General features: G+C 34.8%; 3 protein-coding genes across 4 annotated transcripts; 2 read left to right on the top strand and 1 right to left on the bottom strand.

The window, feature by feature from the left end:
* Positions 1 to 5,284: 5,284 nt before the first annotated feature.
* Positions 5,285 to 7,241, top strand: LOC113766675 (zinc finger protein GAI-ASSOCIATED FACTOR 1-like). The gene is made up of 3 exons (XM_027310838.1): positions 5,285 to 5,387; positions 5,634 to 6,030; positions 6,365 to 7,241. The coding sequence occupies exons 1-3, from the start codon at positions 5,285 to 5,287 to the stop codon at positions 7,239 to 7,241; spliced, it is 1,377 nt and encodes a 458-aa protein (XP_027166639.1).
* A 4,148-nt stretch (positions 7,242 to 11,389) lies between these two features.
* LOC113765671 (54S ribosomal protein L51, mitochondrial-like) lies at positions 11,390 to 14,383 on the top strand. 2 transcript variants are annotated; one of them, XM_027309907.1, is made up of 5 exons: positions 11,393 to 11,452; positions 11,756 to 11,807; positions 11,923 to 12,002; positions 13,139 to 13,245; positions 14,019 to 14,383. In XM_027309907.1, exons 3-5 carry the CDS (start codon positions 11,923 to 11,925, stop codon positions 14,189 to 14,191), a joined length of 360 nt encoding a protein of 119 aa, XP_027165708.1. In that variant the 5' UTR covers positions 11,393 to 11,452; positions 11,756 to 11,807; the 3' UTR covers positions 14,192 to 14,383. The 2 variants fall into 2 exon arrangements, with proteins under 2 accessions (XP_027165707.1, XP_027165708.1); XM_027309906.1 differs by lacking the exon at positions 11,756 to 11,807 and having other exon boundaries at positions 11,390 to 11,452.
* Positions 14,384 to 16,263: 1,880 nt separating this feature from the next.
* Positions 16,264 to 26,287, bottom strand: LOC113766959 (eukaryotic translation initiation factor 2A). The gene is made up of 13 exons (XM_027311121.1): positions 26,142 to 26,287; positions 24,137 to 24,582; positions 23,865 to 24,051; positions 23,273 to 23,504; positions 23,114 to 23,182; positions 21,515 to 21,616; positions 21,361 to 21,401; positions 19,375 to 19,508; positions 18,695 to 18,758; positions 18,509 to 18,605; positions 18,294 to 18,406; positions 16,863 to 16,885; positions 16,264 to 16,750 (listed from the first exon to the last, which is right to left on the bottom strand). The coding sequence occupies exons 2-13, from the start codon at positions 24,526 to 24,528 to the stop codon at positions 16,654 to 16,656; spliced, it is 1,551 nt and encodes a 516-aa protein (XP_027166922.1). The 5' UTR covers positions 24,529 to 24,582; positions 26,142 to 26,287; the 3' UTR covers positions 16,264 to 16,653.
* Between the last annotated feature and the right edge of the window lie 1,119 nt (positions 26,288 to 27,406).

Genomic DNA, 27,406 nt, shown 5'->3' with positions numbered 1-27,406 from the left:
GAGTGAGTTTGATTCACCAACTAATTAAATCAAATTTGAATAGCGTTTAATGTTCAATAATATTCAAATTTGATAAAAAAAAAAAACTTGTTCAAATTCAATTCGACAAATAAACAAACAAAATTTCAATTTCATTAAAATAATCAAACAAGTTTAGCCCCTGTTTGAGGTTGCAGTGCTTTTGATAAAATACCACTTTTAAGTGCTAAAAATACTTTTAAGGCATTTGGTAAATATCATTCCATAAAATTAGGAGTGAAGTTTTTGGTATTAAACGCACTTATAGCAAAAGTTCAAATTTGGTGCTTTAGAGTAGCTTTGATGATTTAAAAAATAAAACATTAAATTTAATCATTTTATTCTATATTATATACTAAATAAAAAGATGATTACATTTAAAAATTTTCAAATCACACATTATCCAGTACAATAAATACTTATTGATCTATATTTCCAAATAGTATATTTAAAAGCACTTAACAGTATACTAAAAACTACTTAAACACTTAATAAGTACTTTTATTAAAAACTCTATTAGAAAAGTACTTTTCAATAAGTTATTGCAACCTCAACCGAGTCTTTAAATACTAAAGTGTTCAACTTTATTAGGTTTGTTTACACCCCTAATTGCGAGTTGTGGTATTAAGCAAGCCCAAAATAAGTAAAACACTGCAAGAATAGGGACAAAAAGCCTAATGATCAGACTCGTAACACGGCAAGAGTAGAGACAATACCTAATCGGACTCATGCCAAGAGAAATACTCCACACCAATTGGAGACGATTAACTACTCTTTAGACAAGGAGAATAAAGACAGGTATGATCATAAATCTTACTACAAAATAAAGTATTCATTTAAAAAGATTTATAACCAGCTTTCCTAAAACAACTATTGAAACATGTCAATAAAATCACAATGTTCATGTATACATATCCATTTTAACTACTCAGCTCTAGTAATCAGCTTATATACTACAGAGCTATCTACATGTAATAAGCATGTTAAAAAACACAAAAAAAAAAAAAAAAAAAAACATTTTTACAGACAGAAAGATAATAAGCAAGAAGATAGCACATATTCTTATCTATACGTATCAGATTGACCATGCAAAAGCAACCTAACAGATATTCAGAAAACTGAAATTTAACGAGTCTGGAGCTTTGGTAAAGCACAGGCAGAACAAGCCGCAGAGCAACGCCCCATGAACGGGAAAGGCAATTTCTTAACATTCGACAATTGCAAATTATACAAATCGGCAATATATAGGTGAAATCTCGATGATTAGCAACGATTACACTACAGCTAATCGCTGCAAGAATTTAAATTGGAATGCAACTGCACTTCATGGAAAGACCAAATAATCATATTGCTGACAACCAACACCCGCTATTGTAACAAGGGTAAATTCGGTAATTAAGGGCAATACAGTAAAAACAAATCATATCCACACACATGACACCTATACACCTTATCTCCACTTGAAATACCAGATTTAGACACCTAGTCGAGGTGTTGATATGGACTTTTTTTTAAAAAAAAAAAATTTCTAGCAGGGGATAAGAGCGACTTAAAAAAGGGTGGGATAAGAGAATTGAATGGTTAATGTGGACTTTGATACTATTCATAAACCCCAATTGACTCTCTTATTTTCTTAGAATTAGAATTAGGATTAGAATAGGTTGTACGCGGTCAAGTAAAGCAAATGTAATCTATAGCTAGTTACCTACTGCTTTTCTTATTGGCGTCTTGGCGGAATAGAAGATGCAAGTCATTATTTTATCATCAAAGTCCCCACTCGAAAAACTATTAAGCCTCGAAAAGGTAATTCGAGTGCAGTTAGACAAACAAATCTAATCTTACATACTCCATATTTGTACTGTACTGCCTATTTAAGAAAGTGTGGATAGTTTTTCACTTGCTATTTCTTCCTTGTTGAATCGACCTAATTTGTCCATGATTAGATAATTTATTTGATTAAACATACATGTTTATTTATGGACAAATATTTAGAGTTTTAATTGTAGCTTATAGTGTGCTATTTAAATTATACTAGCATAGGAGAATGAGCATTGCACATTTCTTGTTAATCTTTGTTAGGATCAAGATTTAAATGTAAATTGCATAGTAGTTTGCATAATTATTATGCATGTACAAATTTTCTCTGAGTAATGGATATCCAAGACAAGACGTTTAAATTTTTATCCATTAAATTTAGTGTAATTCTAGAGGCCTCTCAAACAAATACATGGTTGACGAAGCAATTAATGTTCTATTGGAGAAGGAATTTCTTTTTTCACTCTAAATTAGCCATAGGCTGTTTCAAATATTAATTTAAAAATCCTCCGTCAAAAAATTTCATTTTTGGCCCTCAACGTTAGCGTTCTATTTTTTTTTACTAAATATATTAGTCTACTTTTTCTTTTCTTTTTTTTTTAAAAAAAAAAATCTAGTAAGGGAAGAGTGGGATTTAAGGAGCGGGGAGCAAGCGGAAGGATTTGAATCCAGAATCTTTAAATCTTAGAATCTCAAGTTTAACCACTAAATCAATGCCTCCTCAGCTAGTCTACTTGTTAATCCCTACTTTGGATTTAATCTTGGTTTTGAATCCTTGTTTTCATTTGTAATGTGGGATAATAATACTCAATTTTTGTAACTTAATTATTCTCAACATATACCTGCAAGAATTACTTTAATTAAGTACTTGTTCCATCAATTTAGCAAGCATGTTAAAATTGGACAATCACAGACCCGAACTTTATTCTTGTTCGGGAATTATACACTACAAATGTTAGATATATGCTAAAAGTTGAAGCTCATATGAAATAAGTTATGATATAAAGAGAGACTTTCTTCTTATAACATTCTTTTATTGGAACTCAATTCTTTTTGTTGCTCCTTTTATAACATTCTTCTTATATGTTATCATCTTTAAAAATATTTCCTTTTTTTGCTCCAATTAAATGCACTTTGAAATTTTTATTCTGTATGTTTGTTTTATTATTATAATCCATTTAAGTTAAATTTTTGTATAAGCACTTCTTTTCTCTGATTTTTTCTTTGATCCTTCAAAATAACATACGATTTATGACTTGAGAGAACCAATTTGCATTAATTTGGTGGACTAAAAGTCCACAAGATACACGCTTTTGATATATTATATGCATAAAGAGTAATACCATTTACGATTAGATACAAAAGTATTATGCCCAGGGCTTGAAGCATTATGTTATTTTCTTAATTAAGGAATAAATATTTTATCATACAATATATTTTAAATATTTGAAGTGTAATTAATTATTTTTTTATTTTGCAAATTCATCTCAATAAATTTCCCAATGGCCTATATTTTAGAGAAGATGCTCAAATAATGAAAATTTTTTTATTTTCCTAAGGAAAATTTACCAAATTGGTCCCTCATCTTTTCAAAAAAAAAAAGATTTTTTAGTCCCTCACATTCAAAATTAACCAAAATAATCCCTCAGATTTAAAAATATCCGCCCGTTAAGTCCCAAAACTCATTTTTGCTATTTCTCCGGCCAAAAATGCACACCTCCCTCGTGAACCCATAATTTCAAAGGTAAAAATGGAATACGAGAGCTATTAAACCATTGCAAGAATGTAAAACAGTGATCTTGCCATAATTACTCAAGTGCCAAATGATGTTACCCATGGAATTAACAGAATAATCGGAGAAAGAGATGAAAATGAGCTTAGGGATATCTATCCATGTCCGGCAGCAAAACAAAAAGATGCCCTTTGTAGCTGAGGAACTGGGGGTGGTGGTCGGATAAACTCGCAAATGGAAACTGGAGAAATAGGGGTTGAAAATGATAGAGATCCATCCTCTTGAGACATATTGGAAGTGAAGGAGAAATGAGTGAAAATGAGCTTGGGGACTAATACATGCAGACATTTTTATATCTGAGGGACTATTTTGGCTGATTTCGAATGTGAGAGACTAAAAATTTTTTTTTTTCAAAAATGTGAAGGACCAAATTGGCAAATTTTCCTTTTCCTAACTTGAGAATGTTTTGCAAAAGAGAAGTAAAAAAATAAAAAATTTACACAAATTTGAGAAAATAGGTTTAGAAAATTAAAAAACTTTAAAAATTACATCTTGATTGCCCCAAAACAATTTAAAAATTTCATTATAATCTACAGGAATTTTGGATCTCTTTAAAAGTAATTGTGGAAGTTATTTTAAGAATAAATTCCTTCAAAGTTTTCAAATTCAAATAGAGAGAATGATTTCACTTCTAGATTTAAGAACAATATCAACTTCAAAACCAATTAAACTTAAAAACAAAACTATACGTCTAACTAAAACATCAATCGGTTTTAACTGTACTATTACTTCATTTCATGTACTGTAAAAAATAAAATTGAGCCCTCTAACTATAGGGTGTTGGCTCTGTCACTGTGTACAAACGGTATTGAAAAGTCGATTATTGTGTGGTACACGTTGTCATTGTGGGGTCCTGAGCTGCCGAAAGGTGGGCCGCCACAACGCTGCTCGGTCGTGAGAGTATATGCTGCAGGGTGAATGGACGAAGGTAGGAAGCAGGTATCCAAAACTCTTTTGAGTTTATAATATTACGATTGAACAAATTTACTAAATTAGTATATTTAACAGTAGGAGGCCTATATTGTCTCTTTAGGTGGATCTCTCGCTTGTAATTCTCCTCTTTGTCGCTTACAAATTGTCTGATGCCCTTATCATCATATTTCCCGACTCATTCTTTTCTCCCACTTACTTCTTTGCTCTTTCTTCTTCTATTAGTTGTCATGTCGATTCATCCATGAACGGCAAATTAACTTATTTTAGAAGTGTTTAGTACCCTAGACTGCAGTCAATGCTGTGTAGAATTATATACATGTAAATTTGCATTGAGTTTAACGAGTCATGAGTTTCATTTTCATCTGACTAAGTAGCTATAAAGTTGTGTAATAGATTACATGTTACGTATCTGTAGTGAACGACTGATGCTTTGAGCTGCTAAATAGGACAAATAGAGCAATTCCTAAACGTCCATTCTTGAAGAATTAAGAATGGATGTGTCATTGTTCAACAGAATTTTTAAGGCATTTGATTAACAATTCTTCGACCATGGTCTCTTTGATCGAGTTTGATGAGGAATTTCTCCTTGTTTTTGTCTCCTAGCTTGCTTACACTTTCCAAGAACCATATAACTTCAGTAATGTTTCCCTCTTCTCCAAAACCTGCAACAGAATCTCTCGCCTGCGGACCCGAAAAAGTGAGATTAGTTTGTTTGTTGCAATCAACATGTCCAAGTATGTAGTCCAGGATTTTGAAGAAGAAGATGAGCAGCTTCCAGGAACTGTAATTACACAATCATCAAATGATAGTCCTAATCCTTTGGATAATGGCGCTGATCAGCCCACTCAAAACATTGCAACAACTTCTAAGAAGAAAAGAAATCTTCCAGGGAATCCAGGCAATGCAACAATACTAATTATAACTCTACTTGATTGATCATCTCATTTTTAATCTGTTTTTCTTTTGCCTAAAAATTGAACCAACATAACTAATTAGTTAATCAAATTAAAAACAAAGTAGACTAATCATGATTGTGTCTTGCTTAATGTTGATTGTGTTTTCTGTTTATTTGCAGATCCTGATGCAGAGGTTGTGGCCTTGTCACCCAGGACTCTTATGGCGACGAACAGGTACATTTGTGAAGTGTGCCACAAAGGATTCCAGAGGGATCAGAATCTGCAACTGCACAGGAGAGGCCATAACCTGCCCTGGAAGCTTAAGCAAAGGCCAACGACACAAGTGAAGAAGAGGGTATATGTCTGCCCAGAACCGAGCTGTGTTCATCATGACCCAAGCCGGGCTCTAGGGGACTTAACTGGGATCAAGAAGCATTTCTGCAGGAAGCATGGAGAGAAGAAATGGAAATGTGACAAGTGCTCCAAGCGGTATGCTGTGCAGTCCGACTGGAAGGCCCACACCAAGATCTGTGGAACTCGCGAGTACCGCTGTGATTGTGGAACCATCTTCTCAAGGTGAAATACTCATGAAACTTCTTGTTGATGTAATGCATATGAATACTTAGGGTCTATCCTCAACTGATTCTGATTTTTGTAATAGCTGATTTTAGAAGCCAAAATCAGAATCCAAGAAACAGGTGTCTTTGTTGGTTCTGATTTTGGCTTGTTTTAGCTTTCAAGATAAAGAAAAATCTAAAAGACGTAACAAAAAGCAATTGACGATATCACGTAACTGATTTTCTAAAATTAGAATCTAAAAGCAGATTCAGAAAATAAGTTGAGAAAAAGCCCTCAATAATCAGGCCTGCATTCCACTTGAAGAGGTTTTCTTAGATTCTTTCTTTTGCAGAAAGGATAGTTTCGTGACTCACAGAGCCTTCTGTGATGCTTTGATCGAAGAGAACAACAAAATGAACCAGACCCTCGCTGCAGCCACGGGAGGAATGTTACAACACCAAGCACAAGAATTGTTTCCTTCTCCATTGCCAGTGCCTGACCCCACTAACCCCATGATGAATCTGTCCATTTCTCACGCTAACATGGATACTTCAGTACTAAAGCCTTTATCCCTGAATGCTCAGGGGCTCCTGGCGGTGTCAAGCAATGTGGATCCTATTTTTAGCCCAAATGGGGCGAACCCTCGCACAAGCTTCAGCACCTTAGGAGGCCACAATGGCAATTCTCATCTACCAATTGGATCGGCTTTCAGCTCAGCAACAGCCTTGTTACAGAAGGCTGCAGAAATGGGTGCAAAAATCAGTGACAATTCAATGGCTCCAATCCTCCTCAGAGGATTTTCAGGGTATTCTACCAGTAGTATGAATACTTCTAACTCAATTCAGGAGGGTTCTAGTGCAGTGGGCGGGCAAACTTCCGGTGGAGTTCCCAATAGTTTATATATGCGAAATTTAGATGCTTACGGAAAGTCTACGGAGGCTGGAATTCAGAGAATTAACAGTTTCAGTGCTTCCCAATCTGGTGGCCTATATGACCCCAATACCCTTTTGATGCATTCGTCAAATGGAACTTCTGGTATCCTTTCGGATAGAGATCACGTCCTCATGGGGGGAAGTGAGAGATTGACTCTCGACTTCCTAGGGGTAGAGCCTGCCGCTGCGGCTGCTCAGTCAAGTTTTGCAAAGAAGAGAAGATTGGAAGGTGATGTCATGGGTTTGGACTACTCCAAAGCGCAACAAAACCTGCATCATCTTCATTCAGATTGGTAAATGAAGGCGAAGGTGATTGCAGGAAAACACTGATGAAATTATGCACTGCCACCAATCCTCTCTGGCTCCAGCTCGCTGTCTCTTTCTCTGCTTTTACCATCTGATTTTTAATCCTAGACTCAACACAAAAGTTTTTTTCCCCTTCCCTCGTTATCATTTAGTTCTCTACAGAATTCAGTTTTCTCCGAGCCATGTATGCTTGTGATTGATTTCTGTAACCGGGCAGTTTTCTCTTGACACAAACAGAAGAAAGAGTCAAAAGGTATAAAAAGCAATGAGGCTTCGAGAAATATTTCTCATTAATTGTTGAATCTCTTTGATTTTGATCTAGGACGATGAGGGAATTTGATCACTTCAAATAGATAAGCACATACGAAATTTATCGGAGCACAAAAGCTTTAACACAAATTAAAAACGATGCTGAGAGGTAACTAGCAGTGTTCCTTTCTGTTTTTTAAATCTCATCCCTCTCCTACTAGAAAATAAATGATAAAATACCAAAAAACTTTCTATGATTTGCCAAATATTCAATTTAACTTTCTCTAATTAGGAAACCTATACTATAACTCCCTGTAATTTCGACTAAATTGAAAATTAGATTGAAAGTATCCAATCTAACGATTGTACATAAAATGTCAATATTGCCTCTACTATACATGCAATACTTTCCATTTAATTTTCAATTTGGTCGAAATTGCAAGGAGTTATAGTGTAGTTTTCAAACCAAAAGGAGTTAAATTGAACATTCGGCAAACTATAGGAAGTCCATTTATACAGGAGCAATATTGACATTTCATATATAACTGTTAGATTGGATATTTTTCGTCCAATTTTCAATTTAGTTGAAATCACAATGAACTATAGTGTAGGTTTTCAAACCAGAAAGAGTTAAATTGGATATTTGACAAACCACAAGAAATTTTTGGATATTTTACCCAAAAATAAAATACACAATGAAGATCGTAGAAACACTTTTCTCGCCAGGCAAAAGATTAACATATTTGGCTATTCAAATTCGGAACCAAACTTGACCCCCTACATCACCAGCTCAAAAGAGAATGGTATTAGAAAACCAAATCTTAGACAGAGATTGTGGCTAAAACCTTCTTCTGCATAAAATTCCTATGTACTAAAGTCTTGTTTATTCGTTCTTTTACAGGCACACAGCAATTTCATGCTTGCAAATTGCAATTCCTCACAACCTTTGCTGCTACATTATAACAGATTATGCTTCTCCATCAACTAGGAAATCAACACCAAGCAAACCTAAAGGTTTCCGTCAAACTTGAAAATTAGTTCATGTTATGGTTGTAAGAGGACAGTTCCTGTTAAATAATGATGCAGGTCTGCGGAAGGAAGTCGTTAAACTAGCAGCCTTTTGGGTTTAGTCTTTTACATGCCAACTGGGTGCAAAGTGCTTCCAATATCATAAGAAACTCTAGATCAGGTCTGCAACTATAGCCCCGGCAGGAAAAAACCATCCGGCAAATGACAGTTACGATGAACATGTACAGATAATAAGACATGAATGAGTGAGTATATAACTATCCAACAATTTGTATGTCTTATCAGGATTAGTATGCTACTTGATATTGATTTAACACATTAAAAACAGCAACTATGATACACTTTCTCAAACTATTTGACAATAAATTCAATAGGTTTAATGATTGATAAATAAATCAATTATCAAACAATTTAATATCCTTTACTGTTAATAGCGTCTAAATAAATTGTACATGCCCTTTTAGTTGTTTAGTTAATATTCCCATAATTATAAAAGTATAAAAATTTTAAAAATAATTGTTCTAATAGACAATGGCTAGGAGTGCCAAATGCACAGGGCAAAAGTGTATGCATGTGTGAGTGCACATTACATAATCCCCCTATGATTAGTGTAATTAAAAGCAAGGGCAAATTACACTTTATCCCCCTATGATTTAGTATTTTTCTACATAATCCCCTAATGGTTTTAAAAGCTATATATAATCCCTTCATAATTTGGATTAAAGAGTCAAAGTGACAGAAATGATCATTTGTAACGGAATCACCTAAAATGTCAAAAATACCTTTATATAAAGTTGAAAATTATTTATTAACTAAAGGGGGGTATGTGTATATTTTAAAAATTATATGGGGGTTATATGATAAAGCATTAAATCATAAGGAGGTTATATGGTAAAAAAATCATACGGGGTTAGTGTGTCATGTATTTATAAGATAATTTCGACATTTTTAAAGATTCCGTTACGAATGATCATTTCCGTCACTTTGACACTTTAATCCAAATTATGAGAGGGTTATATATAGTTTTTGAAACCATAAGAGGATTATGTAAAAAAATACTAAACCACAGAGAGTAAAATATAATTTGCCCTAAAAGAAAATTAGTGGCGGTTCAATGTCTCCAAATATTAACGATAAGGACGCAAAGTTGAAAAGGGTGATAGGTTGAGGATGCAAAGTACAATTTGACCTGCTAAATAACTATGTGTATCCCTCAGGTGCTTGGAAGGATTAATTTTATTAACATTATTAACACTTAGACCAAAATGTCACAAGTATGAAAAATCTCAAGGTATAATTTGTCCAAAATTAGATTCTATTATAATGAAAATGGTTCACAAGTTGAAGGATGCAAAATGAAATTAGTCCTTCTACCTAATGGAGTTTTAGGCTTTAGAATCAATGTCACTTGTGAAGGAGAGGCAAATTAGTTCAGTCGTTCATGGCAAACGGTTTCACCAATGTGATTTTACTCTTTTGGAGAGGACTGGCTTGGCCTTTAGCCAGATTTTATCACTTTGAAGACTTCCAAGGTTTGGAATGCTTACGGAATGAGTAATCGTCCTAGATTTGCATTTACCAACGGGACGAACAGACACCTTTTTTTCCTTTATAATAAGTAAAAAGTTTTAAATTCAAAATTTTCTACGTACAATTCCTCTCATTTTATCACTTGATCCAATCTTCCACCGGAACGAATAGACCACTCATGGATGTGGTACTGGATGAATTTACTTGAGCAATATGAGAGACTAGGGAATGAGTTGTGAATATGGCTTCTTTTAGATGGCTTTTTCAGGGGAATGTAATGGAAAAATGTAGTCCCTTTGGATCGAATATCATTGGGGAAAAAAAATTTAGAATAACATTTGGTACTGTTTTCCTACTGGTGTGATGATGTATTTGAAGTGAAAAAACGATAATTAAAAGGATAAAAACACATTTACGCTAGGATACAAAAATTCTAAAAGTCGATTTTCCAACCAAAGAAAGGTATTCTAGAAAAACATATTAAAAAAAAGGAATCATAAATCGCTAATCCCCCCCCCCCCCCCCACCCCCCAAAAAAAATTTCCGCTAATCCCACTCATAGACGTATAGATGATCTTGCTGGTTCGGGCTTCTGCCTAAATGCATGCAAATGTTCCCCTTGAGCGATCTCCTAAATTTCCAAATAGACTAGAATTCTTCAAGTTAGCCCCGATATTTTAAGGAAAGTAATTAAAATGACAACAGATTTTAGAAGATGAAGAAAATTGTTGCAAAATGTTCCTAGAGTGAGAATTATTTTCAGCAGTTATAAAGTGGAAAGAAGCCATTGCTAATTTGTCATGCGTTTCAAGTTCAAATTAAACTAAAAATAATTCATCGTATGCCTCAATTTGTTTTTTAGGCTATTCAGTTACATTTTTTTACTAGGTCAATGTTTTTTAAAGAGTTCTATTATAAATCGAATATGACTTGGTCTACTTACTAAAAAAGAAATTCGAAATCATAGATATTTTAGATTCAAATTTCTCTTTTCCGTTTCTATTTCTTAAATCTCACTCCTCCCCTATTGGGGTTGGGTTTGTCTCCGCTTTTTAAATCTCACCTCTATCCTGATAGAGTTAAAAAAAAAAAAAAGAGTTTTCATTACAAAAACAATTAAATTAAAGGGTAGTAGGTGTAATTTTTGAAACCTTATAGGCATTCAATGAAATTTTTGAAAACTTTAGGGAAGGTTTCTAAAATCATCCCCATTTTCGAGGGTCAAATTTGTGGGTTCAATCGTCACATACACATATCTTGGAGGGTTTTATTAAAATTTACCCGTTTTAATTCTCATGATTTCTACTAAATGGGTTTGATAAACCCATAAACCCCCAACGCCTCAGCAAGCCTCCCTGTGCCTGTTACAGGTTCCTTTCAGATTGCCGTTTGAGGTACATTTCGAGTTTGAGACTTTTTCCTGTTCCTTTCATCTTGATATTAAACTTCTTATCTTTTACTGAAATATTAAATTCTGGTATAACCCTTTTCATGATATTAGAGTTTGAATTTATTGGGGAACCCAAACTCTTGACATTTTCAGAGAAAAATCCAGTCTTGTTTCTCATTCAAGAGGGCAAACATCATCTGTTTAGGAAATAATTACTCCATTTTTCTGGTTTATATGCAAATTCTTTGCTATTATTTTGTTCCTTCATGGTGTTACTGGAATAATAATGAATTCTTGGCTTTTGCAGACTTGAAAGATCCCCATATTCCCCTTACAAAACATAGAGGACAAAGAAAAATGTAAAATTACCCACCTTTTCAAGTTAAAATTTCTCTTATTATTGGATTAAATGGTGCACGTTTTATGCCCTTAATGGCTATTACTGATGTTGGGGTGCATAATTTTGATAACCAGATGGCCCTAAGAGGTGTGTGGCAGTTAAACAAGCTGATTGTGAGCTATTGTCACTGGGGTGGAAGTAGTAGAGGCCTCAGGTATGCTATTCTTAATTGCTTCTGCATTTCTTGCTCTTTTATTTAGAACTTTTGCCTGTACAAATTTCTTTAATGACTTGACTTGATTACATGTACGATATGATTTTGTCGTTGATTCAACCACAGGAAAATAACAGAATGTACTCAAAATGACAAAAATTTGATCTTTATACTTTTCAAATCCCAGTTAGTAACAATCACCTGAGAATCGGTAAATCTGTATATGACAAATTTATCTTCTTGACTGTGTGATAGCTCTTTAGTTGAGATTAGCATATTCTGAGGAGAATGTTTCAATTATACCTCCTCGATGTATTATCTTAAGTCAATTTTAGTGATTTTAGATTCTTATTTTTGCATTTCGTTTGATGTTGAAGGTTTATTTGATATGTATGGTCAATGTCATTGGTTCTCTTATGATACAAAGTGATTTTCAAGTGAATAGATAGTACTGGATTTCTTTCACCAGAGCAATGGACACATGACATATCTAAATGCATGTAGATTGACTGCTACCACAATGTTTTGTAGGTTACGAATTTCTATTACTGTGAGGACTATAGAAGTTAAAAGGGGTAACATTGAACACTGAATACATGTGAAAGTCATTAGAAATCCTACTTGTGGCAATATCAGGAACTCTAAGTTAAATTGTGTCCACTCATTTTTCTTGTTATGTAAGAGGATACTTTATATGACATAGGCCCAAATTCAATCATACTCCAAAAATCTGTATATCTGGACCAATTCCAACTTTACAGTGCAAGTTCCTATGTTACTATTTCTGTCGAATCTTTTAAATATGTATTAAAGGAATGGTTAAATTATAATCTACTTGGCATTTTTGCTGCTTTTGAATGGCATTTTGACTGTCCAGGATGTGGTCTTATAATACAATTTGTTTAGCTTATATAAAAAGCGAGTTTTCCCTGCTTTAGATTAGTTATCTGCTAGTTTACAAGCACTGTTTCACCAAAAGAAAAACAATTTTGATAAGAAAAATATCATTAATATAATCTTAATGATGAAGGACAATTCTCTTTAATCTAAATGGGAGGGAATATGAAATAAAAAGTTGTAGATTCCTGTCATCTTCTAGCGCAATGAAAGGACTAACCATGTCCGTAACACACCAGGGCATTCATGGAATCTCATTTGCCAGCATTTAAAGAGATTAATCCCCAGCTGGAGGTGGTAACTGAGCTTAATCGTGGTCAGCATCCATATTTGAAGGGACTATACCGTAAGAACATCTTTACAATCTTGACAAACCAGTTCTCTGGAATTAATGTTTCATTCTTAGTCTATGCCTTGAATTTCACTTCGTTTCAATCTCTCTACTTTTTGTAATTTTAGCCCCTTAGACACAGATCAAAAGGATATATGGTTGCAAAGTTCAGTAATAGCTTGAAATAACATGCATGTCTTTGTAAATGCACCTTCAGAGCTTTGTGTCAATACGACTAATTAATGAAATTGTATCTGTTGATCTCATTGATTATGCCTATCCAGCTGCAAAACTAATGGATGCACCTGGACAGAGGTTATTCTGTACCTTACTACCACAGAAACATTTTTGTATACTAATTTACCCTGAGCTGCTGATTGTGACACTGGCAGTCAAAGCCCATTGAGATTTAATAGATGGGATTGGTTTAGGTTCCTTTGTCTTGTCATCTCTCAAAATGTGTTATATTGCATCTACTGCTCCAAGTGGAAGTGTAATTTATCTACAAATATTTTTAGCATAGCTATTTCATCTCTTAATTGCTAAAGACAGTCAGAGTCATATTATATGTGGTATGTACACTTTGCTTTTTCTGCACTTTAATATGTCTTGAAGGTAAGAGCAGTTGCCTTTTACTTGAAACATAACTTTGTGGCTTCTTGATACATAACTTTGTGGCTCGTTGAAATATTTTTCTTTTTAAATTAATTTGGCAAGTCTCATTAAGGCAACGGTTAGGTTTCATGAGTTTCCCTTTTGAGATGGCTTTTCATTTGCTTTATAACCAGGTAACAAGAATGAGAGGGTTGTATCAGTTAAAAACATGACACCAGAAGATATACTTCTCTGTGCAACCAGGCTAAGAAATTCACTTGGAAGAAAGGTGGTCAAGTTGAAGACGAGACACGTTACCAAGCACCCCAGTGTTCAAGGTACATGGACGACAGACTTGAAGATATGAGCCAAAAGAAGTTAACACAGTTTGATTCGTTCCAAGCATCTAAATTTAATACTATAATTCTTGAGAGATTAGTTATGTAACCAGCTGGCGCTTTAGTTCACGGTCGCTGCTTGAAACATTTGGACTAGTTATGATGGTGGCAGTACAGTGTAGTTTATGAGCTTTTCAGACGTTCTCTTGAATTCTGGGCTAGTTTTATTTTTCTTGCTTCTACGTCGTAAATTGCCACGGTTACAGGCTGAGTTGTGCAGTGGTAAGAAACTTCCCCTGGGGAAAATGCTTTTTAGGTAGAGTTGTGATCGCAACTTTGTTATTTAGTCATGAAATGAGAGGTTGATTATTAATGAAAAAAAATTAGGGATAATATCAGAAACCTCAGGGGAGGTTTCTCTTAATATCACTTGACACCCCTAAAGTTTTAAAAATATCACTTGCCTTCTTTACTTTTGTTATTTGTGTAACAAAATTTTTAAAAATCCTATATTATCCTTCTACTTGCTAAATAAAAGTGCTGCTAGATCACTTTGTTTACTTCAAGAAAACCATCATTTAAAAAATAATTTCTAGTAGTACTACTACATCATAATTCTATAGTCTATAAAAGTATATATTTGAAAAATAAAAAAGATATTTGCAATGAAATACAGTTGACTAATTTAACTCTACACATTCAAAACCGATTCTTATGAGCTTTATCTTTTTTCCCAACTTCTTCTCAACTCGTGTCCAAATCTTTAAATTGTATTGATTATTATAAAAAATAACTCAAAATAAGCAAATAAATCATATCTCATTTTATCACAATTATAAAAAGGTAGCAAAATTCAATTTATTATAATTCAAATAGAAAATTGCACAGTCATCCAAAAAATGAGTAAGAGAGAATATTGGAGAAAAACGAAAGAGAAGAAAGTGACTTTTGTTTCCTTTTTTTAAAAATTTTTAGCTCCATTTATTTGATGTGTAAATTATGTTTCAAGTGAGGGTTAATATAGTCTTTTTGCAATTACTAGGGGAAGGTAAGTGATAGTTTTGAAACCTTAGAAATGCCAGGTGATATTGGGAGAAACCTCAAGGGAGGTATCTTATATTATCCCAAAAATAACAAAGACCAGCATATGCCAAACGTAATATCTCGACTTGTTTATGATGAATGTTTCCATGGTTATGGTCTTCCTGCTGGGACTATAGTTGCAGACCTGATTTGTAGTTTCTTATCACGTAGGAGTCATCACCTGGTTTGCCTGAAAAGGATATTGCTGTCAAACTTTAGTTGGAAAATGCACCCTACTAAGATACTAAGGAGAGAAGTTGCTATATTATTGCTTCCAGCAGACTTGGATTAGAATTAACAGGGCCCATCCTCTTACAACAATAGCATGACATAAGTTGAAATACAATGGAATTATGGAAACATATAAGCTTGCTTTGTATTGATTTCCTAGTTCATCAAGAACTATCATATGCTACGTTGCATGTAGGAAGAAAAGGGTAGAGATAGGAGAGAAGAAAATAATAGACAGATTGACTTTCAAGCTAAATGCAGGATATTTACTTTATAAATTAACCCTCAGTAAACTAAATGTAGTCAACCATCCTTTTTTTTTTTTTTTTTTTTTTTTTTCAACACAGGAGTGTCCGAGTCAATTCTTACGGGGTCCGACTAATTTCCTGCGACCCAGGAGAGGAGGCCCCACTCCACACCGAACACGTTAACAGCGGGACTCAAACCCTGGACAAGTCAGGAAGATCGCCATACCTTAAGGAGGGGGAGCGGACCGTTCGAGCTACCCCGCGGGGACAAAAGCCAGCCACATAGTGTGGCAAATTTGTGGGAAGCAGGGATTGAACCCCTAACCTCCAACATCACCAAAAAAGGTGATGACCACTGGACCAAATGGCCAGTGGCGTAGTCAACCATCCATTTAAGGAAAATTGGTTCAGATTTGAATACAAATGCACCTTCTATCCAACCGTAAACAACCTAGATTAGCACAAAAAGAAGAAGAAAAAGCGCGTCCTCCAAACGAAATGGGACCAATGCTTTTTCCGGTAAATGGGCTACTATGACAGATCCTGATAAAAGTGCACCTTAAGATATGGTTAAATACACCATTTCATGAACTAAAGGAACCACATGTTAGTTCGCCAAAATGCTGAGTAATCCTGTAGCATACGAAGATGAGTATAATTAATCAGAAAAGCATGCACCTCTCCTAAATTCCTTCCGAAAGGACTCCACAGCAAATGCAATCTTCTCCAACATACCTACATATCTGTGCTATTCTCACTACAAAATTGTTAATATGGGGTTAAAACCCCCTAAAAAGACGAGTAATATTACAGTGCATTCCTCTCTGGGAATACTTGAAAGGTTGTACAGTTCCACATCATATTTCTTGAAACAATCAGCAAATGCCCAAAAATCATCATGATCATCAAACACATCCTAGTCCTGCACCTCATGCATCACTAGCACCACCACCAGCCTCAGCAGCTTTTTTCTCCCTTTGTTTCTCCCTTTTTTTCTTGTTCTTTAATGCATTCCTGCTCAATTCTCTACATTATTGCAACACGAAGCAGAATAATTGGATTATGACAACAAATAAATCTTCATAAGAATATCAAGAGAGAAGCCAGAATCAGCATCCAAGCTGCATAGCATACTTACCCTGAAGAGCTTCCACCAAATAGCTGTAAAAACATTTTAAAATATTGTCAAATACGGCAATCGATCAAAATATTACACGAATAATGACTATGCAAAAGCAAGAGCTTCTGACGGTAATCCTTAAGCTACATGAAATTGTCAAAATCTGTTTTACCAAAACTTAATAAGAGAATTGCAACTGGAAAAGTATACAGCAATAACTATGATACAACTGGAAAAGTGTATCATGGTTTCTTGAATTTCCTGCAAGGAAATAGTAAAAAGCAGATCCGACGAGGTGATATCTTAAGGTCTTGTATGTTGTCCAGGTATGGAACTAACTTATGTTAGTAATGGTGTATAAGTACCACAGAGAAATTATTCATATCTTTGACAGGGTCAATAACAGTATGTTGATGGCAGCACATCAAGGTAATCAACAACAGCTTTTACGTTGAAATCAGCAAGGATCACTACCCATGCGTGATCTTCATGATTAAGCACATTTCAAAGACTTTGGAAAGTCCTGCCTCTGCATAGGACATCAGTTGTATGCTATAAATGTCATCTCCGTATGTATCCATTTTTTTTTAGCGTATCCAAAATGTTTAGTTGAATTATCTTTGTTGTGTGGCTGCTTCCTAAATTTATGCATCTGAAACATCAAGTCTCTTTAGAGATCAATACAAGAAGCAGTAATAATCCTCCTCTGTGACCGTCATTTTTTGCCAAATTCCCTCAGTTTCATCATCATAGAGCGATGCCCCAACAAGAGTGACAGCAATCTTCCTGATGAAATTCTACCTGGTGGGGACACTAGCAGTACTTGTGTTGAGAAAGAGTACATTGGGCAATCTAACCCTCAGCATAAACAATATTAGCATGCTTCTAACTGTTACGTCTTCAAATATGTGGCTCCAATTCCCTTACCATCTAGGACTAGTTGCATCTAAAAACTGTTTCGCAAAGAAGAGTTTACAGCTTCTCACCTACTGCATACGGCAGTCATGGTAGTCATCATAACAAAGATTATATGCAAGTGCAGCCAAATGAAGCAGCAACTTGTTACTTATGTTTCCCAAGTGACTCAACTGAAGTAAAATGGTATTGAGGTAATTACTTAAAGATATTTCCTTTATGTTAATACTGTAGTTCCTTTGGAGAAATATAGCTTCAGGATATCTCTAATTCATCTTGATTGCCAAGGCACCAATTAAGTTTCAAATCATAGTCAAATATGGTCATGAAGATGAAGAAAAATTAAAAAAAGGGATAAATGAATCACTGTTGAAGAAGAACAGGGAGAGGAAAAAACAACTGAACCTAAAAGAAGAAAAAGCAGACCAGGAGGAAAACAACTTGGAAACTTTGATTTGAACACAACTTTTGGTCCCACTAGAGTTTTGGTTATGTTAAATTGATACAAGAAGTATGTGCAAATTTTAATTATACCTGTGCCTGAACAGCTGCAGCAGCTTTAGCATGAGGTGGTCGATAAGCAGCAGGTTTCTGTGCAGGAGCATTGGCTGGTTTTGAGGAAACCTGGGAGGATTTTGACCCTTGTCCTGATAATTCCATCATAATTTGAAAAATTATTCAGTAGTAGGAAAAAGATACAAAAGTCATGCTGCTTTGGAAAAGGGGAGTTGAGTGCAAAGGAAAAGAACCTTGTGGTTTTGTTCCATCAATTTTCAAGGATTCCACGGACTTGCCCAGTTCTGCAATTTCACCAAACCTATCTGGTGATTCTGGTTTCCAGTCAGCCTGTTACTATAGCTAGCATGAATAATCAACCCAAAAAAAAGCAAATTTTCTGTTACAAATCCACACAAATAAGTACCAACAGCACTGACCTGATACAATTTGTCAAACATCTCTTTGAAATACAAAGATCCATTGTGGTGAAAGATTTTTATCCTTTTAAAAAGACAATAAAACCCATAATCAGGCATTAATCACCAAAACTGCACTTTTGGAAGAGAGAGAGGGGGGAGGGGGGGAATTAATAACTCAAAAGGAACTACAGTCTCCACCTTGGCACTTCAAATTTTCCATTTCATAAAGTAATTTACTAATGTAAGCATATCCACATCAAAAGCAAGATCTAAGCCATTTTCATATTTTCAGCGCTACTACTACTGATGAATTTCATTAAGAAACCAAGACAGGCATGAAGTTCACAGAAAAGAGATGTAGATTGGCATACTAAACAGGGGGAAAGTTTCACTAGGTCAATTTCATGTCACTCTTGTTATCTCATTGTTCAAGGATTTTAAACAATTACAGAATCTTGATAAAATTAGGAGTCAAATCCAGATGAACCATATTAACTAAAAATAAAAACTCTTCTGCCAGTGTATGAATTTAAGTCCTTTGATAGATACCCCACCAATACACTAGGTAGTCTTAAGAAATTTGCAGCAAACTTTTACCACATCAAAGGCTTAAGTTTTGCTTGGTAAATCATTACATGGTAAACTTACAAAACTTCTCCTCCAACAAGCTAAATGACTATGAATAGCTATACTCATACCCATTGTCAACTTGTAGCCTTGGAGCTGTGGTAGCAGTCATAAAATATTGGCCATCTGGAGACCATTCACTTGTCACAGAACATTCGGCTTTTGTGGTTCCAAGCTGCTTCTTTTCCACATAATCCCAGAATGCCTACAAAGCAAAATAAAGGAGCTGGATATCATGAAGAGATCAAAATTGGTGGTACAACTTAAACTGCTGCAAAACAAAATATATTAAAGGACTTGTCACATCATAGCAAACCCTCCTATACAGTATACATCCATTCAAAAGGCAAACCAATATTTACCAAACAAAAATGTAGATAATTCATTAAAGGGAAGGAAAGACCAAATATTAATCCTGCAGCTAAAGGAAACAAGTCTTTCCAAATTCGTTTAACCACATCACATTTATTACGTAGTCACGAAAATGCAAATTCTTTTTGTATTGCTTTTTCAGCATTAAAAAGGACAGGCAAGTGATCCATACCATCAATGATTCCTATGTAGAGAAGAATAGCAACAGAGATTGACATAAGTTGGTTTACAAATTTTGCAAAAGAAAAAACTGAAACAAGATTGGACCAGCGACCATTAAGCTTTTTGGGTGTATACATGATTGTAGCAACACAGCTAAATGTCATACATAGATGTATTGCTAAAGATATAATTGTGAAAGACAATCAGTATATTTTTGTATCAAAGAGAACCTGGATATTTTATCATATCAAAGAGATGGCGAATCATCAAAGGAAGCTGCAACACTCCACAAAAGGAGAAAAAGCAAAGAAGTATCGCCTCCAATGCCTTCTGGATGGGGTTAACATTATATCGTCCCAGAAGTTTGGCTTACTTAACAGTGCTAATTTAGGTACCATTTCTCATTTTAAACTTACACAATATTGTATACCAGAACGATGTTATCTTTACTGCACACAACAAAGTTACAAAAAAAAGCGTCTGTCAGTCCAGATAACAAAAGCATGTATTACTAGAGAGAGTCTATGTAAAATAGTCATCAGATATTCTACTTATAGTAATCAGGTTTTTTGAGTAGAATAGAAGATCCAGAGCGTACTACTCAGGACTAACGGTAGGGAAGATTGTCAAACATACTTTTTCAGCTAAAAGCAACAACAGTGTTATTTCAGACTACTAGGAGGCATCGTTTTATCCCAAAGCAAAAGGCACGCCAATACAGCATTAACAGAATAACCTCCCTTGTTGACTCTGTACTTGATGTCCAGCCAACCAAAAAAAAAAAGAAAATCTAAGAGCTAGATTCCAGACAACTAGTTTCTTATTCTTAAACGACCAATTTATAACTATGCTTTTCAAAATGATTACTTGCAGATCAAATGATCGAACCAAATCACTTTTTTCTCCCAAACTGGTATAAACTTAAGGTCTGCTTGCAAACACGTGATCAGTTAATAACAAAAGCAGTGGCGCAGAAACCAGTTTCAGTCTACTAATCCCTCTCTCTCTATTTTTCCATGCTGGGATCAACTTCATCTTAACATCTATCTCTCATTCTCTCTGTAAAAGTATGGGCAAGAAACTAGCAACACCATCAGATTCCAATATTCTCCAATTTGTGACTATTTCTTCTTCTTCTTGAATACCAATGGTCCAAAATCGTGTATAAATTTCTCTGTCATTACAAAGCAAGAGACCTTTAAAGAATTTGGCTCTCCCCAAGAAGCTTCACGGAAGACCCTGCAGCTCCTTTCTTATGTAATCATGAAGATGACAAGAATAGCATTAATAAAGCAGCATAACAACCAAAGCTTCCAGACCTCACCAAAATGTTCAAGAACATTATTCACGGAAAATAAAGAAAATCGAAGTACTACATGCCATTAAAACTCAATGTAGTAAGATGCATTATCTACACAGAAAATGGTACAAAAACCTGACAGCACTTGAACTACTAATAAATGGAAGACACTTCCTTGGTAAATAACGTAAAAACAAAAAGCAAACTTAATAGAGCAACATACCATGTCTCCAGGCAAGTTTCCAAACCCTGCCAAGCATAAAACTGCAACGCGTAGAATTAAGGCAAAACCAATAAAACTTGTGAAGACGTGAATACATTCTCGAGGCCAACTTACAGCCTTCATGATTTTAATAACAATTCTATATAAAGGATACACTTTCCTTTAGGATTCCAGCGAATAGTATTATAAGGGCCACTTCCAAGCTCAAGAAGAGGATTGCACTTCTTGTCAAAGACCGTCGCCATCGCAGGCATAACTAGACATCTGTCAAGGAATGCTTAAAGTAGGGAAGGTGCAACAACTGGAGAAAAATCACTAAAATGGAATAAGGGAGATGGATTAACTAATAATTTTCCTCAATAAGTATCAACAGACTGAGACAGAGAAGCAGAATTTTTTGGAGTATAGAAGTCTTATTTTCTTTCTTAAGTTGAAGGAAAGGAGAGAAGCTTTTGCAATTACATCACACAAGCAAATAAATAGATCATGCATAAAATAACCAATTACAAAAAAGTAGAAAACCTCTTAATGTGAGAAAATTAGCGCTTTATGTCTATATGTGTAAGCAAAAAAATAAAACTGAAAATTGAACTCAGGCCCCAAATTTTGATGGGCAATAACATAGTTAACAAAGGAAATCTACAGGTTCGTGATTTCTTTGCTTTCAAGCAAAATCTACAATTACATTCCTTTTATAGGATATTTGCCAACAAGCAAGCATTAAAACATCCTGAACAATAGAAACTACAACATATAAAGGAAACAGGGTAATATGCATTATGCAGAACATAAATAAATTTTTTAAGGACAAAAAAGTAGTGAACAATGGGCTCATGAGAATGAAATTCATCTGGTATGTCCCAAAATTCCAAGGGTCAATATAGAATAGTTTTATGGTAGGTTGAATTCAAATTTATCCTTCCCATGTTAGAGCACATGACAAGAAGCTAATTATTCATCACAGATATTTTGCAAGTAATAGAATACTACTTCCACAATGTCCTCACTCTGCTTTATACTACAGCCAATTATTGACCCAAAAAAAGGTTCCACTAGAAAGATAAAGCCTCCAGTTTTATATCCCCCCCCCCCCAACACAACAAACACACCCATAAAACTTGGTTGTCCACATTAGCCTGTGGTTATAGGTAGAGTGGAAAATCATAGAAATCATGGTCCACTATCCCATCTCAAAGAATACACACACTAGTTATGATTTGATAAAGGATGGTAATCAAAAAGAAGTTCACAACCAATGAATTGCAGGGCAATGCTTACAATGGGTATATCACCTTTACATGATCTGCCTCTCACAGCAGTAAGAATGCAGATATTGATGAATTTTGGGCTTGGGGATTTGTACAAGGAAATGAGTGAAAACAAACATAAGTGCACATCTCAAATGTGCTGCTAATAGACCAATGCCTCTGCATTTTATTCTTGCTGGGCTGCTTCCTTTTAGTTTTAGTAGATTATATGGACATTAGGATACGGTGATGGAACAATGCAATCAGTAAAACTGTACAAGATATCAAAATGAAAAGAAAAGGAGCAGAAGGGTGTGATAACACCAAGCAGAAGCCATCACACTAAAGCTTTAGCCAGAGGATTAAACTGAGAAAGGCAACATCTTCAATCATTCATATATCAGGTTGACTATAGTAATTGTATTTCACAAATAGTTTAGGATGACAAAACAGCAACTCTTCCAGCTTTGGGGCTAGAGACGTGAGAAGAAAAAAGATGAGGATACATCCATAAACAACAGCAAATTCTTTGCCCGAACATGACCACTGAACATCATGTACAGGGCCTTCTTTACCTGCCAGCAAGTCAAAGTATCAGTTATTTGCGGCTTCATTTCTAGAATACAGAAGTATCAGTTGACGAGGAAGCTTGCTATGAAACTTACGCAGGGGGACAAGTCCTTCATGGGTTCCATCCGTAGTCAAGTAGTTTAACTTTGACTCTCCATAGTAACTCTGGTTTGTCTTGTCAACATCTGACTGTACCAGGACAAGTAACCCTGTAGAACCAGAGTTCCAATTCAGTTGCACGGTTGAACAACGGAAGAAACTTCGTCGAGCAACAGGGCTCTGCACATCTTTTCCAGTAGCAAATATTTGAACGCTAGCTGGCATTCCCTACAGAGAGATAAATTTAATAACAATTCATAGTGAAGTACGGCATCCTAGGGCTCTGAATTATCTTTATATGTTTTTTTATCTTTATGATCTAAAAAGGTAATCTAAGCCTCTTTTTTTTTAAGGTAACCTTACTCTTTCGATTCTCTTTATTTGAAATGGATATCATCATGCTAAAGCTACAGTAAGAGCTTTCAAAACAATTTTCTAAACATGAAATAAATATGAAAGTCACTATTATATATCTATAGAATACTGAACAACAGATGCAATCTCTCCAGCAATATCAAACAAGTAACCACTTATTCCATTTCTAACAGCATGCTTCCAAGAATCAATTCTAAGCAGTGGATTAAGTACCTTTGATTCTGGAACAAATGCTGCCACATATGCTCCAGGTGTCTTCGAAAGCTCTACGGCAGCCATTCCTGGAACTCTAAGCCGATGGACTATACCTTTAGAGAAGTCCTCAGGATCAAAAAATTGAACTTCATTGGTTGCAAGACGACATGCAATAGCTTCATCAAGGCTGAATTTTATTGAAGGCCTGAAGATCACAGGAAAAAATCACCTGAAATCTAACATCCATGCAGTCAAAAGTTTAGCAAGCAGAGGAAGTTGTAAAAAAATACCATGTTGCTTTGGTCATATTCTTCTGCGACAGATGATGAACAGAATCACCATGGTCTATCCTCCACAAGACCACATTTTTATCCTGTGGTGATGTTGATTTCTGAAAAGTCTGAAGATAAGTACCACATGGGGACATGGTGGCTGCAAGAACATTTGGAACTTGAAAAGACCTAATCTCTCTCCACGTTTTGCAATCGTAAATGTTAATTTGTGAGTCAGACTTCATAACCATGAGTTTCAATCCATCTTCACTGAATTTTGCACTGGAGCACTGGACTTTATCGAGCTTGACACTGGGTTGACCATCTGCAAAAGGGGGTCCATTCCAAATAACAAAACCATCTGGTTCTCTCACAAAGATTTCCAAGGATGGTGACTGCCCTGTTGCCATTATGGGCAGGCTGGATGCTCTGATATTTCGGACTTAACCAGTTCCCAATTAAACCTTCATGGAAAAGAAGAATGATTTAGTAATAACATCTAGGTTTCCAAGCCCACGCAAAAAGGGACCAGACATGAAGCAACATTCAATGTTTGATATAGTATAAGTTTTAAGATAATTCAGAATGTGCAAAGAGAATAGGTATGCAAATCAAGAAACTAGCTCATGTTCCATAACCAAGCAAAATACATTAATGCATCCAACTTTTTTGTAATGAGCACCACATAATAATTCTCTCTGATAATTTTTATTAGTAGCAATATGACTTTAACTTCAGATCACTAAGCCCATCAGCAGACAAGTTGCCTCAAAATTTCCAACATACAAACAAAGTGAGTTAATTATCACACAAGCTTTAACAAGCTGAAAAGCAGAAAAGAAACAGGATACTTCCATAAGTTTTCCTGAAGCATCAATAATCACGAATGTGTAGCACAAAATAATGCACCAAACAATGCAAAGACAAAGTTCAGAACTTTCCAAATTAAACTTGCATGAAAATTCCAACATCTTACAGTCACAAAATAAGCAAACATCTATAAACTAATGATCTTCCAAGGGTTAAGATCTTGACAATAGCTTTATACCAACATAGTATCATAACTGAAAAATCACCACACTTAAAGCTCTGAGTCCCTCAGTATTCAGCAGCCAAGTAATCCAGCTACGAAGCCCCATATAATCCCTCCCAACTTCCCACCCACTACCTTCTCTGAAACCTTACAGGGCAAACTTCAAGGCTCCAGTCAAAAGATCCATTCATGCGTATGACATCATTGATACATTCACTTTATCATTTTTCTCCCAACATCAAAGAAAACATAATGCAACACCACCCAGCAGGATTGAATCCAGATGGCAAGTGCAAAATTTTGGCCAAAAGTTCTAGTTCTAAAAATGTCTATGGGGCCAACTAATTAATGTCCAGAATTCGCAAAACCCACGAAACAATCCCTATTATCCTATACGATAACATGTCAAGATTTGGCCAAAAATTTCAAGTTCTAAAATGAATATTGCAGCCCACCACATAATGTCCAAAATTCGTATTACCTATACTTGGCTTTGAAAATCACATGAAACAATCCACAGTACTCATTCCATCCCCAAGTCCTATATTTTCCTATTATTTATCCATTAAGTTTTCCAACAGCTAAGCTAGTCCAGCACTGCATCCCATACTAAACGATAAATTGCATAAAATATGCTACACAATTCAGCCGCTTCCATTATATACTTTCTCCAATGCCCATTTACTAGCTCACTGATCATATAAAACCAGCTTAAGATTAAGTAATTCAATAAAGCAAACAAAAATTAAATCATGTACAATTAAGACACTGAGAAAGTTGAATTCAATAGAATTGTACCAAAATCTAAAGGCCATGGAAAATAATCGGAATACTGCAAATGCAAATATATAAAAGATAAAATTAAACGAGAGGACAAGAGGGTCTTCGAAAAACATAACCCAGAATTCAAAATGGGAACTTTCAAGTAAACCAGCAATTAAAATGGTGTATTGTGTGTGTGAGAGTGTGAGCGAGTGTGTGGTTTTTTACCCGAGAAAGGGATTGGGAAGCCGACCGACTGCCGCAACGGGGAGGAAGTTGGAGGAGGTGTCTTCTTGAGTGTGTATGTAGGACGGCGGCGGCGAATTAGTCCGTCACCAATTAGATTATGCCACGATGCATTAGAAAGTGTGGGGTAAAATGCACCCAACCTCCCTGAAATTTACCCCTGTCACGCTTGATCGAACTAAACTCATTAACAAGGCACTTTGTCCTGCTGTATAATTTTCTTTTTCTCTTTAGTTATTTATTATTCTATTTTTTTCTTATCTGCCACTTTTTTTTTCTTTTTACTTTTTTATAACTTTTGCTCACATCCCTGTGTCACTATTTCCTTCAATTTCCTATTATTATTACTAATTATATGCTTATTATAATATCGTAATTTTCTTTTACTTATAGTTCCATTCTTATTTTAGCTTATTTATTTATTTAGGTATATTATTTGGGAATTCATGACAAACTATATGGCATGAGAAAATACTATGCCTATCATAACGAAAAGCGTATATAACTAGCAATTTAACCTTTTAAACAAATATTAGCAAATTAGAACTTTTAATATTTAATAATTAAAAGCATATACCAACTAAAGCAAAGTAACTAATAAATTATTATGTACAATCGATTAAACATTATGTTATTACGATTTGCTTATTTGTTACTTTTACAATTAATAATTAAAAGCTCTAGGTGTATTAATTTAAATACAATATGACAGGTTATCTGCACAAAACTAACATATACTTTGTATAGTATAGATTTCGTGATCATTCTTTTTTCTAATAACAAAAAGGTATAAATTTAAAAAGAATAAGTATAACAAGATTAAAAATGATATATAGATAATAATAGTAAAATGAAAAAAATAATTAGTCACAAGAGAGTAGGGAGAAAAAATTTAAAACCAAAATAAAAGGACCAAGTAGAAAACGGAAAATAGGGAGAAATATAAATATAAAAATAATTACCATAGAAGGGGCACTTTTATCCTAAAACACCAACCAGAAACAAAATGCTTATTTAATGAGTTCAGGAGGTTAATTACAACTGAGGGCAAAGTTCATGGGGTTAAGTGCATTTAACCATTAAAAATAAAACTAAATAAAGGCTTAATTACAATTAATTCGCCTAAGATGTATCTTGATTTTGACTTTACCTCTCAACTATCCTTAAAGAAAACAAATTTACCTCTCAACATTTACTTTGTGTCATATTATCACCTAACATATAGGAATAGCAATGCGGCGCTAATG

This window comes from Coffea eugenioides, chromosome 3 (genome assembly GCF_003713205.1).
Source record: "Coffea eugenioides isolate CCC68of chromosome 3, Ceug_1.0, whole genome shotgun sequence".
Taxonomy (NCBI): Eukaryota; Viridiplantae; Streptophyta; class Magnoliopsida; order Gentianales; family Rubiaceae; genus Coffea; species Coffea eugenioides.
Note: the sequence above shows the minus strand (reverse complement) of the source record. Positions and strands in the feature narration are given on the sequence as shown.

Excerpts from the sequence above, each read along its gene's own strand:
- LOC113766675 (XM_027310838.1), top strand. The coding sequence starts at position 5,285 with ATGTCCAAGTATGTAGTCCAGGATTTTGAAGAAGAAGATGAGCAGCTT. Across the intron at positions 5,388-5,633 it reads TCCTAATCCTTTGGATAATG|ATCCTGATGCAGAGGTTGTG; the intron begins GCGCTGATCAGC and ends GTTTATTTGCAG. Across the intron at positions 6,031-6,364 it reads TGTGGAACCATCTTCTCAAG|AAAGGATAGTTTCGTGACTC; the intron begins GTGAAATACTCA and ends TTTCTTTTGCAG.
- LOC113765671 (XM_027309906.1), top strand. The coding sequence starts at position 11,923 with ATGGCCCTAAGAGGTGTGTGGCAGTTAAACAAGCTGATTGTGAGCTAT. Across the intron at positions 12,003-13,138 it reads GGAAGTAGTAGAGGCCTCAG|GGCATTCATGGAATCTCATT; the intron begins GTATGCTATTCT and ends GTAACACACCAG. Across the intron at positions 13,246-14,018 it reads ATATTTGAAGGGACTATACC|GTAACAAGAATGAGAGGGTT; the intron begins GTAAGAACATCT and ends CTTTATAACCAG.
- LOC113766959 (XM_027311121.1), bottom strand. The coding sequence starts at position 24,528 with ATGGCAACAGGGCAGTCACCATCCTTGGAAATCTTTGTGAGAGAACCA. Across the intron at positions 24,052-24,136 it reads AATATGACCAAAGCAACATG|GCCTTCAATAAAATTCAGCC; the intron begins GTATTTTTTTAC and ends TGTGATCTTCAG. Across the intron at positions 21,617-23,113 it reads ATTTGCTGTTGTTTATGGAT|TTATGCCTGCGATGGCGACG; the intron begins GTATCCTCATCT and ends ACAGATGTCTAG.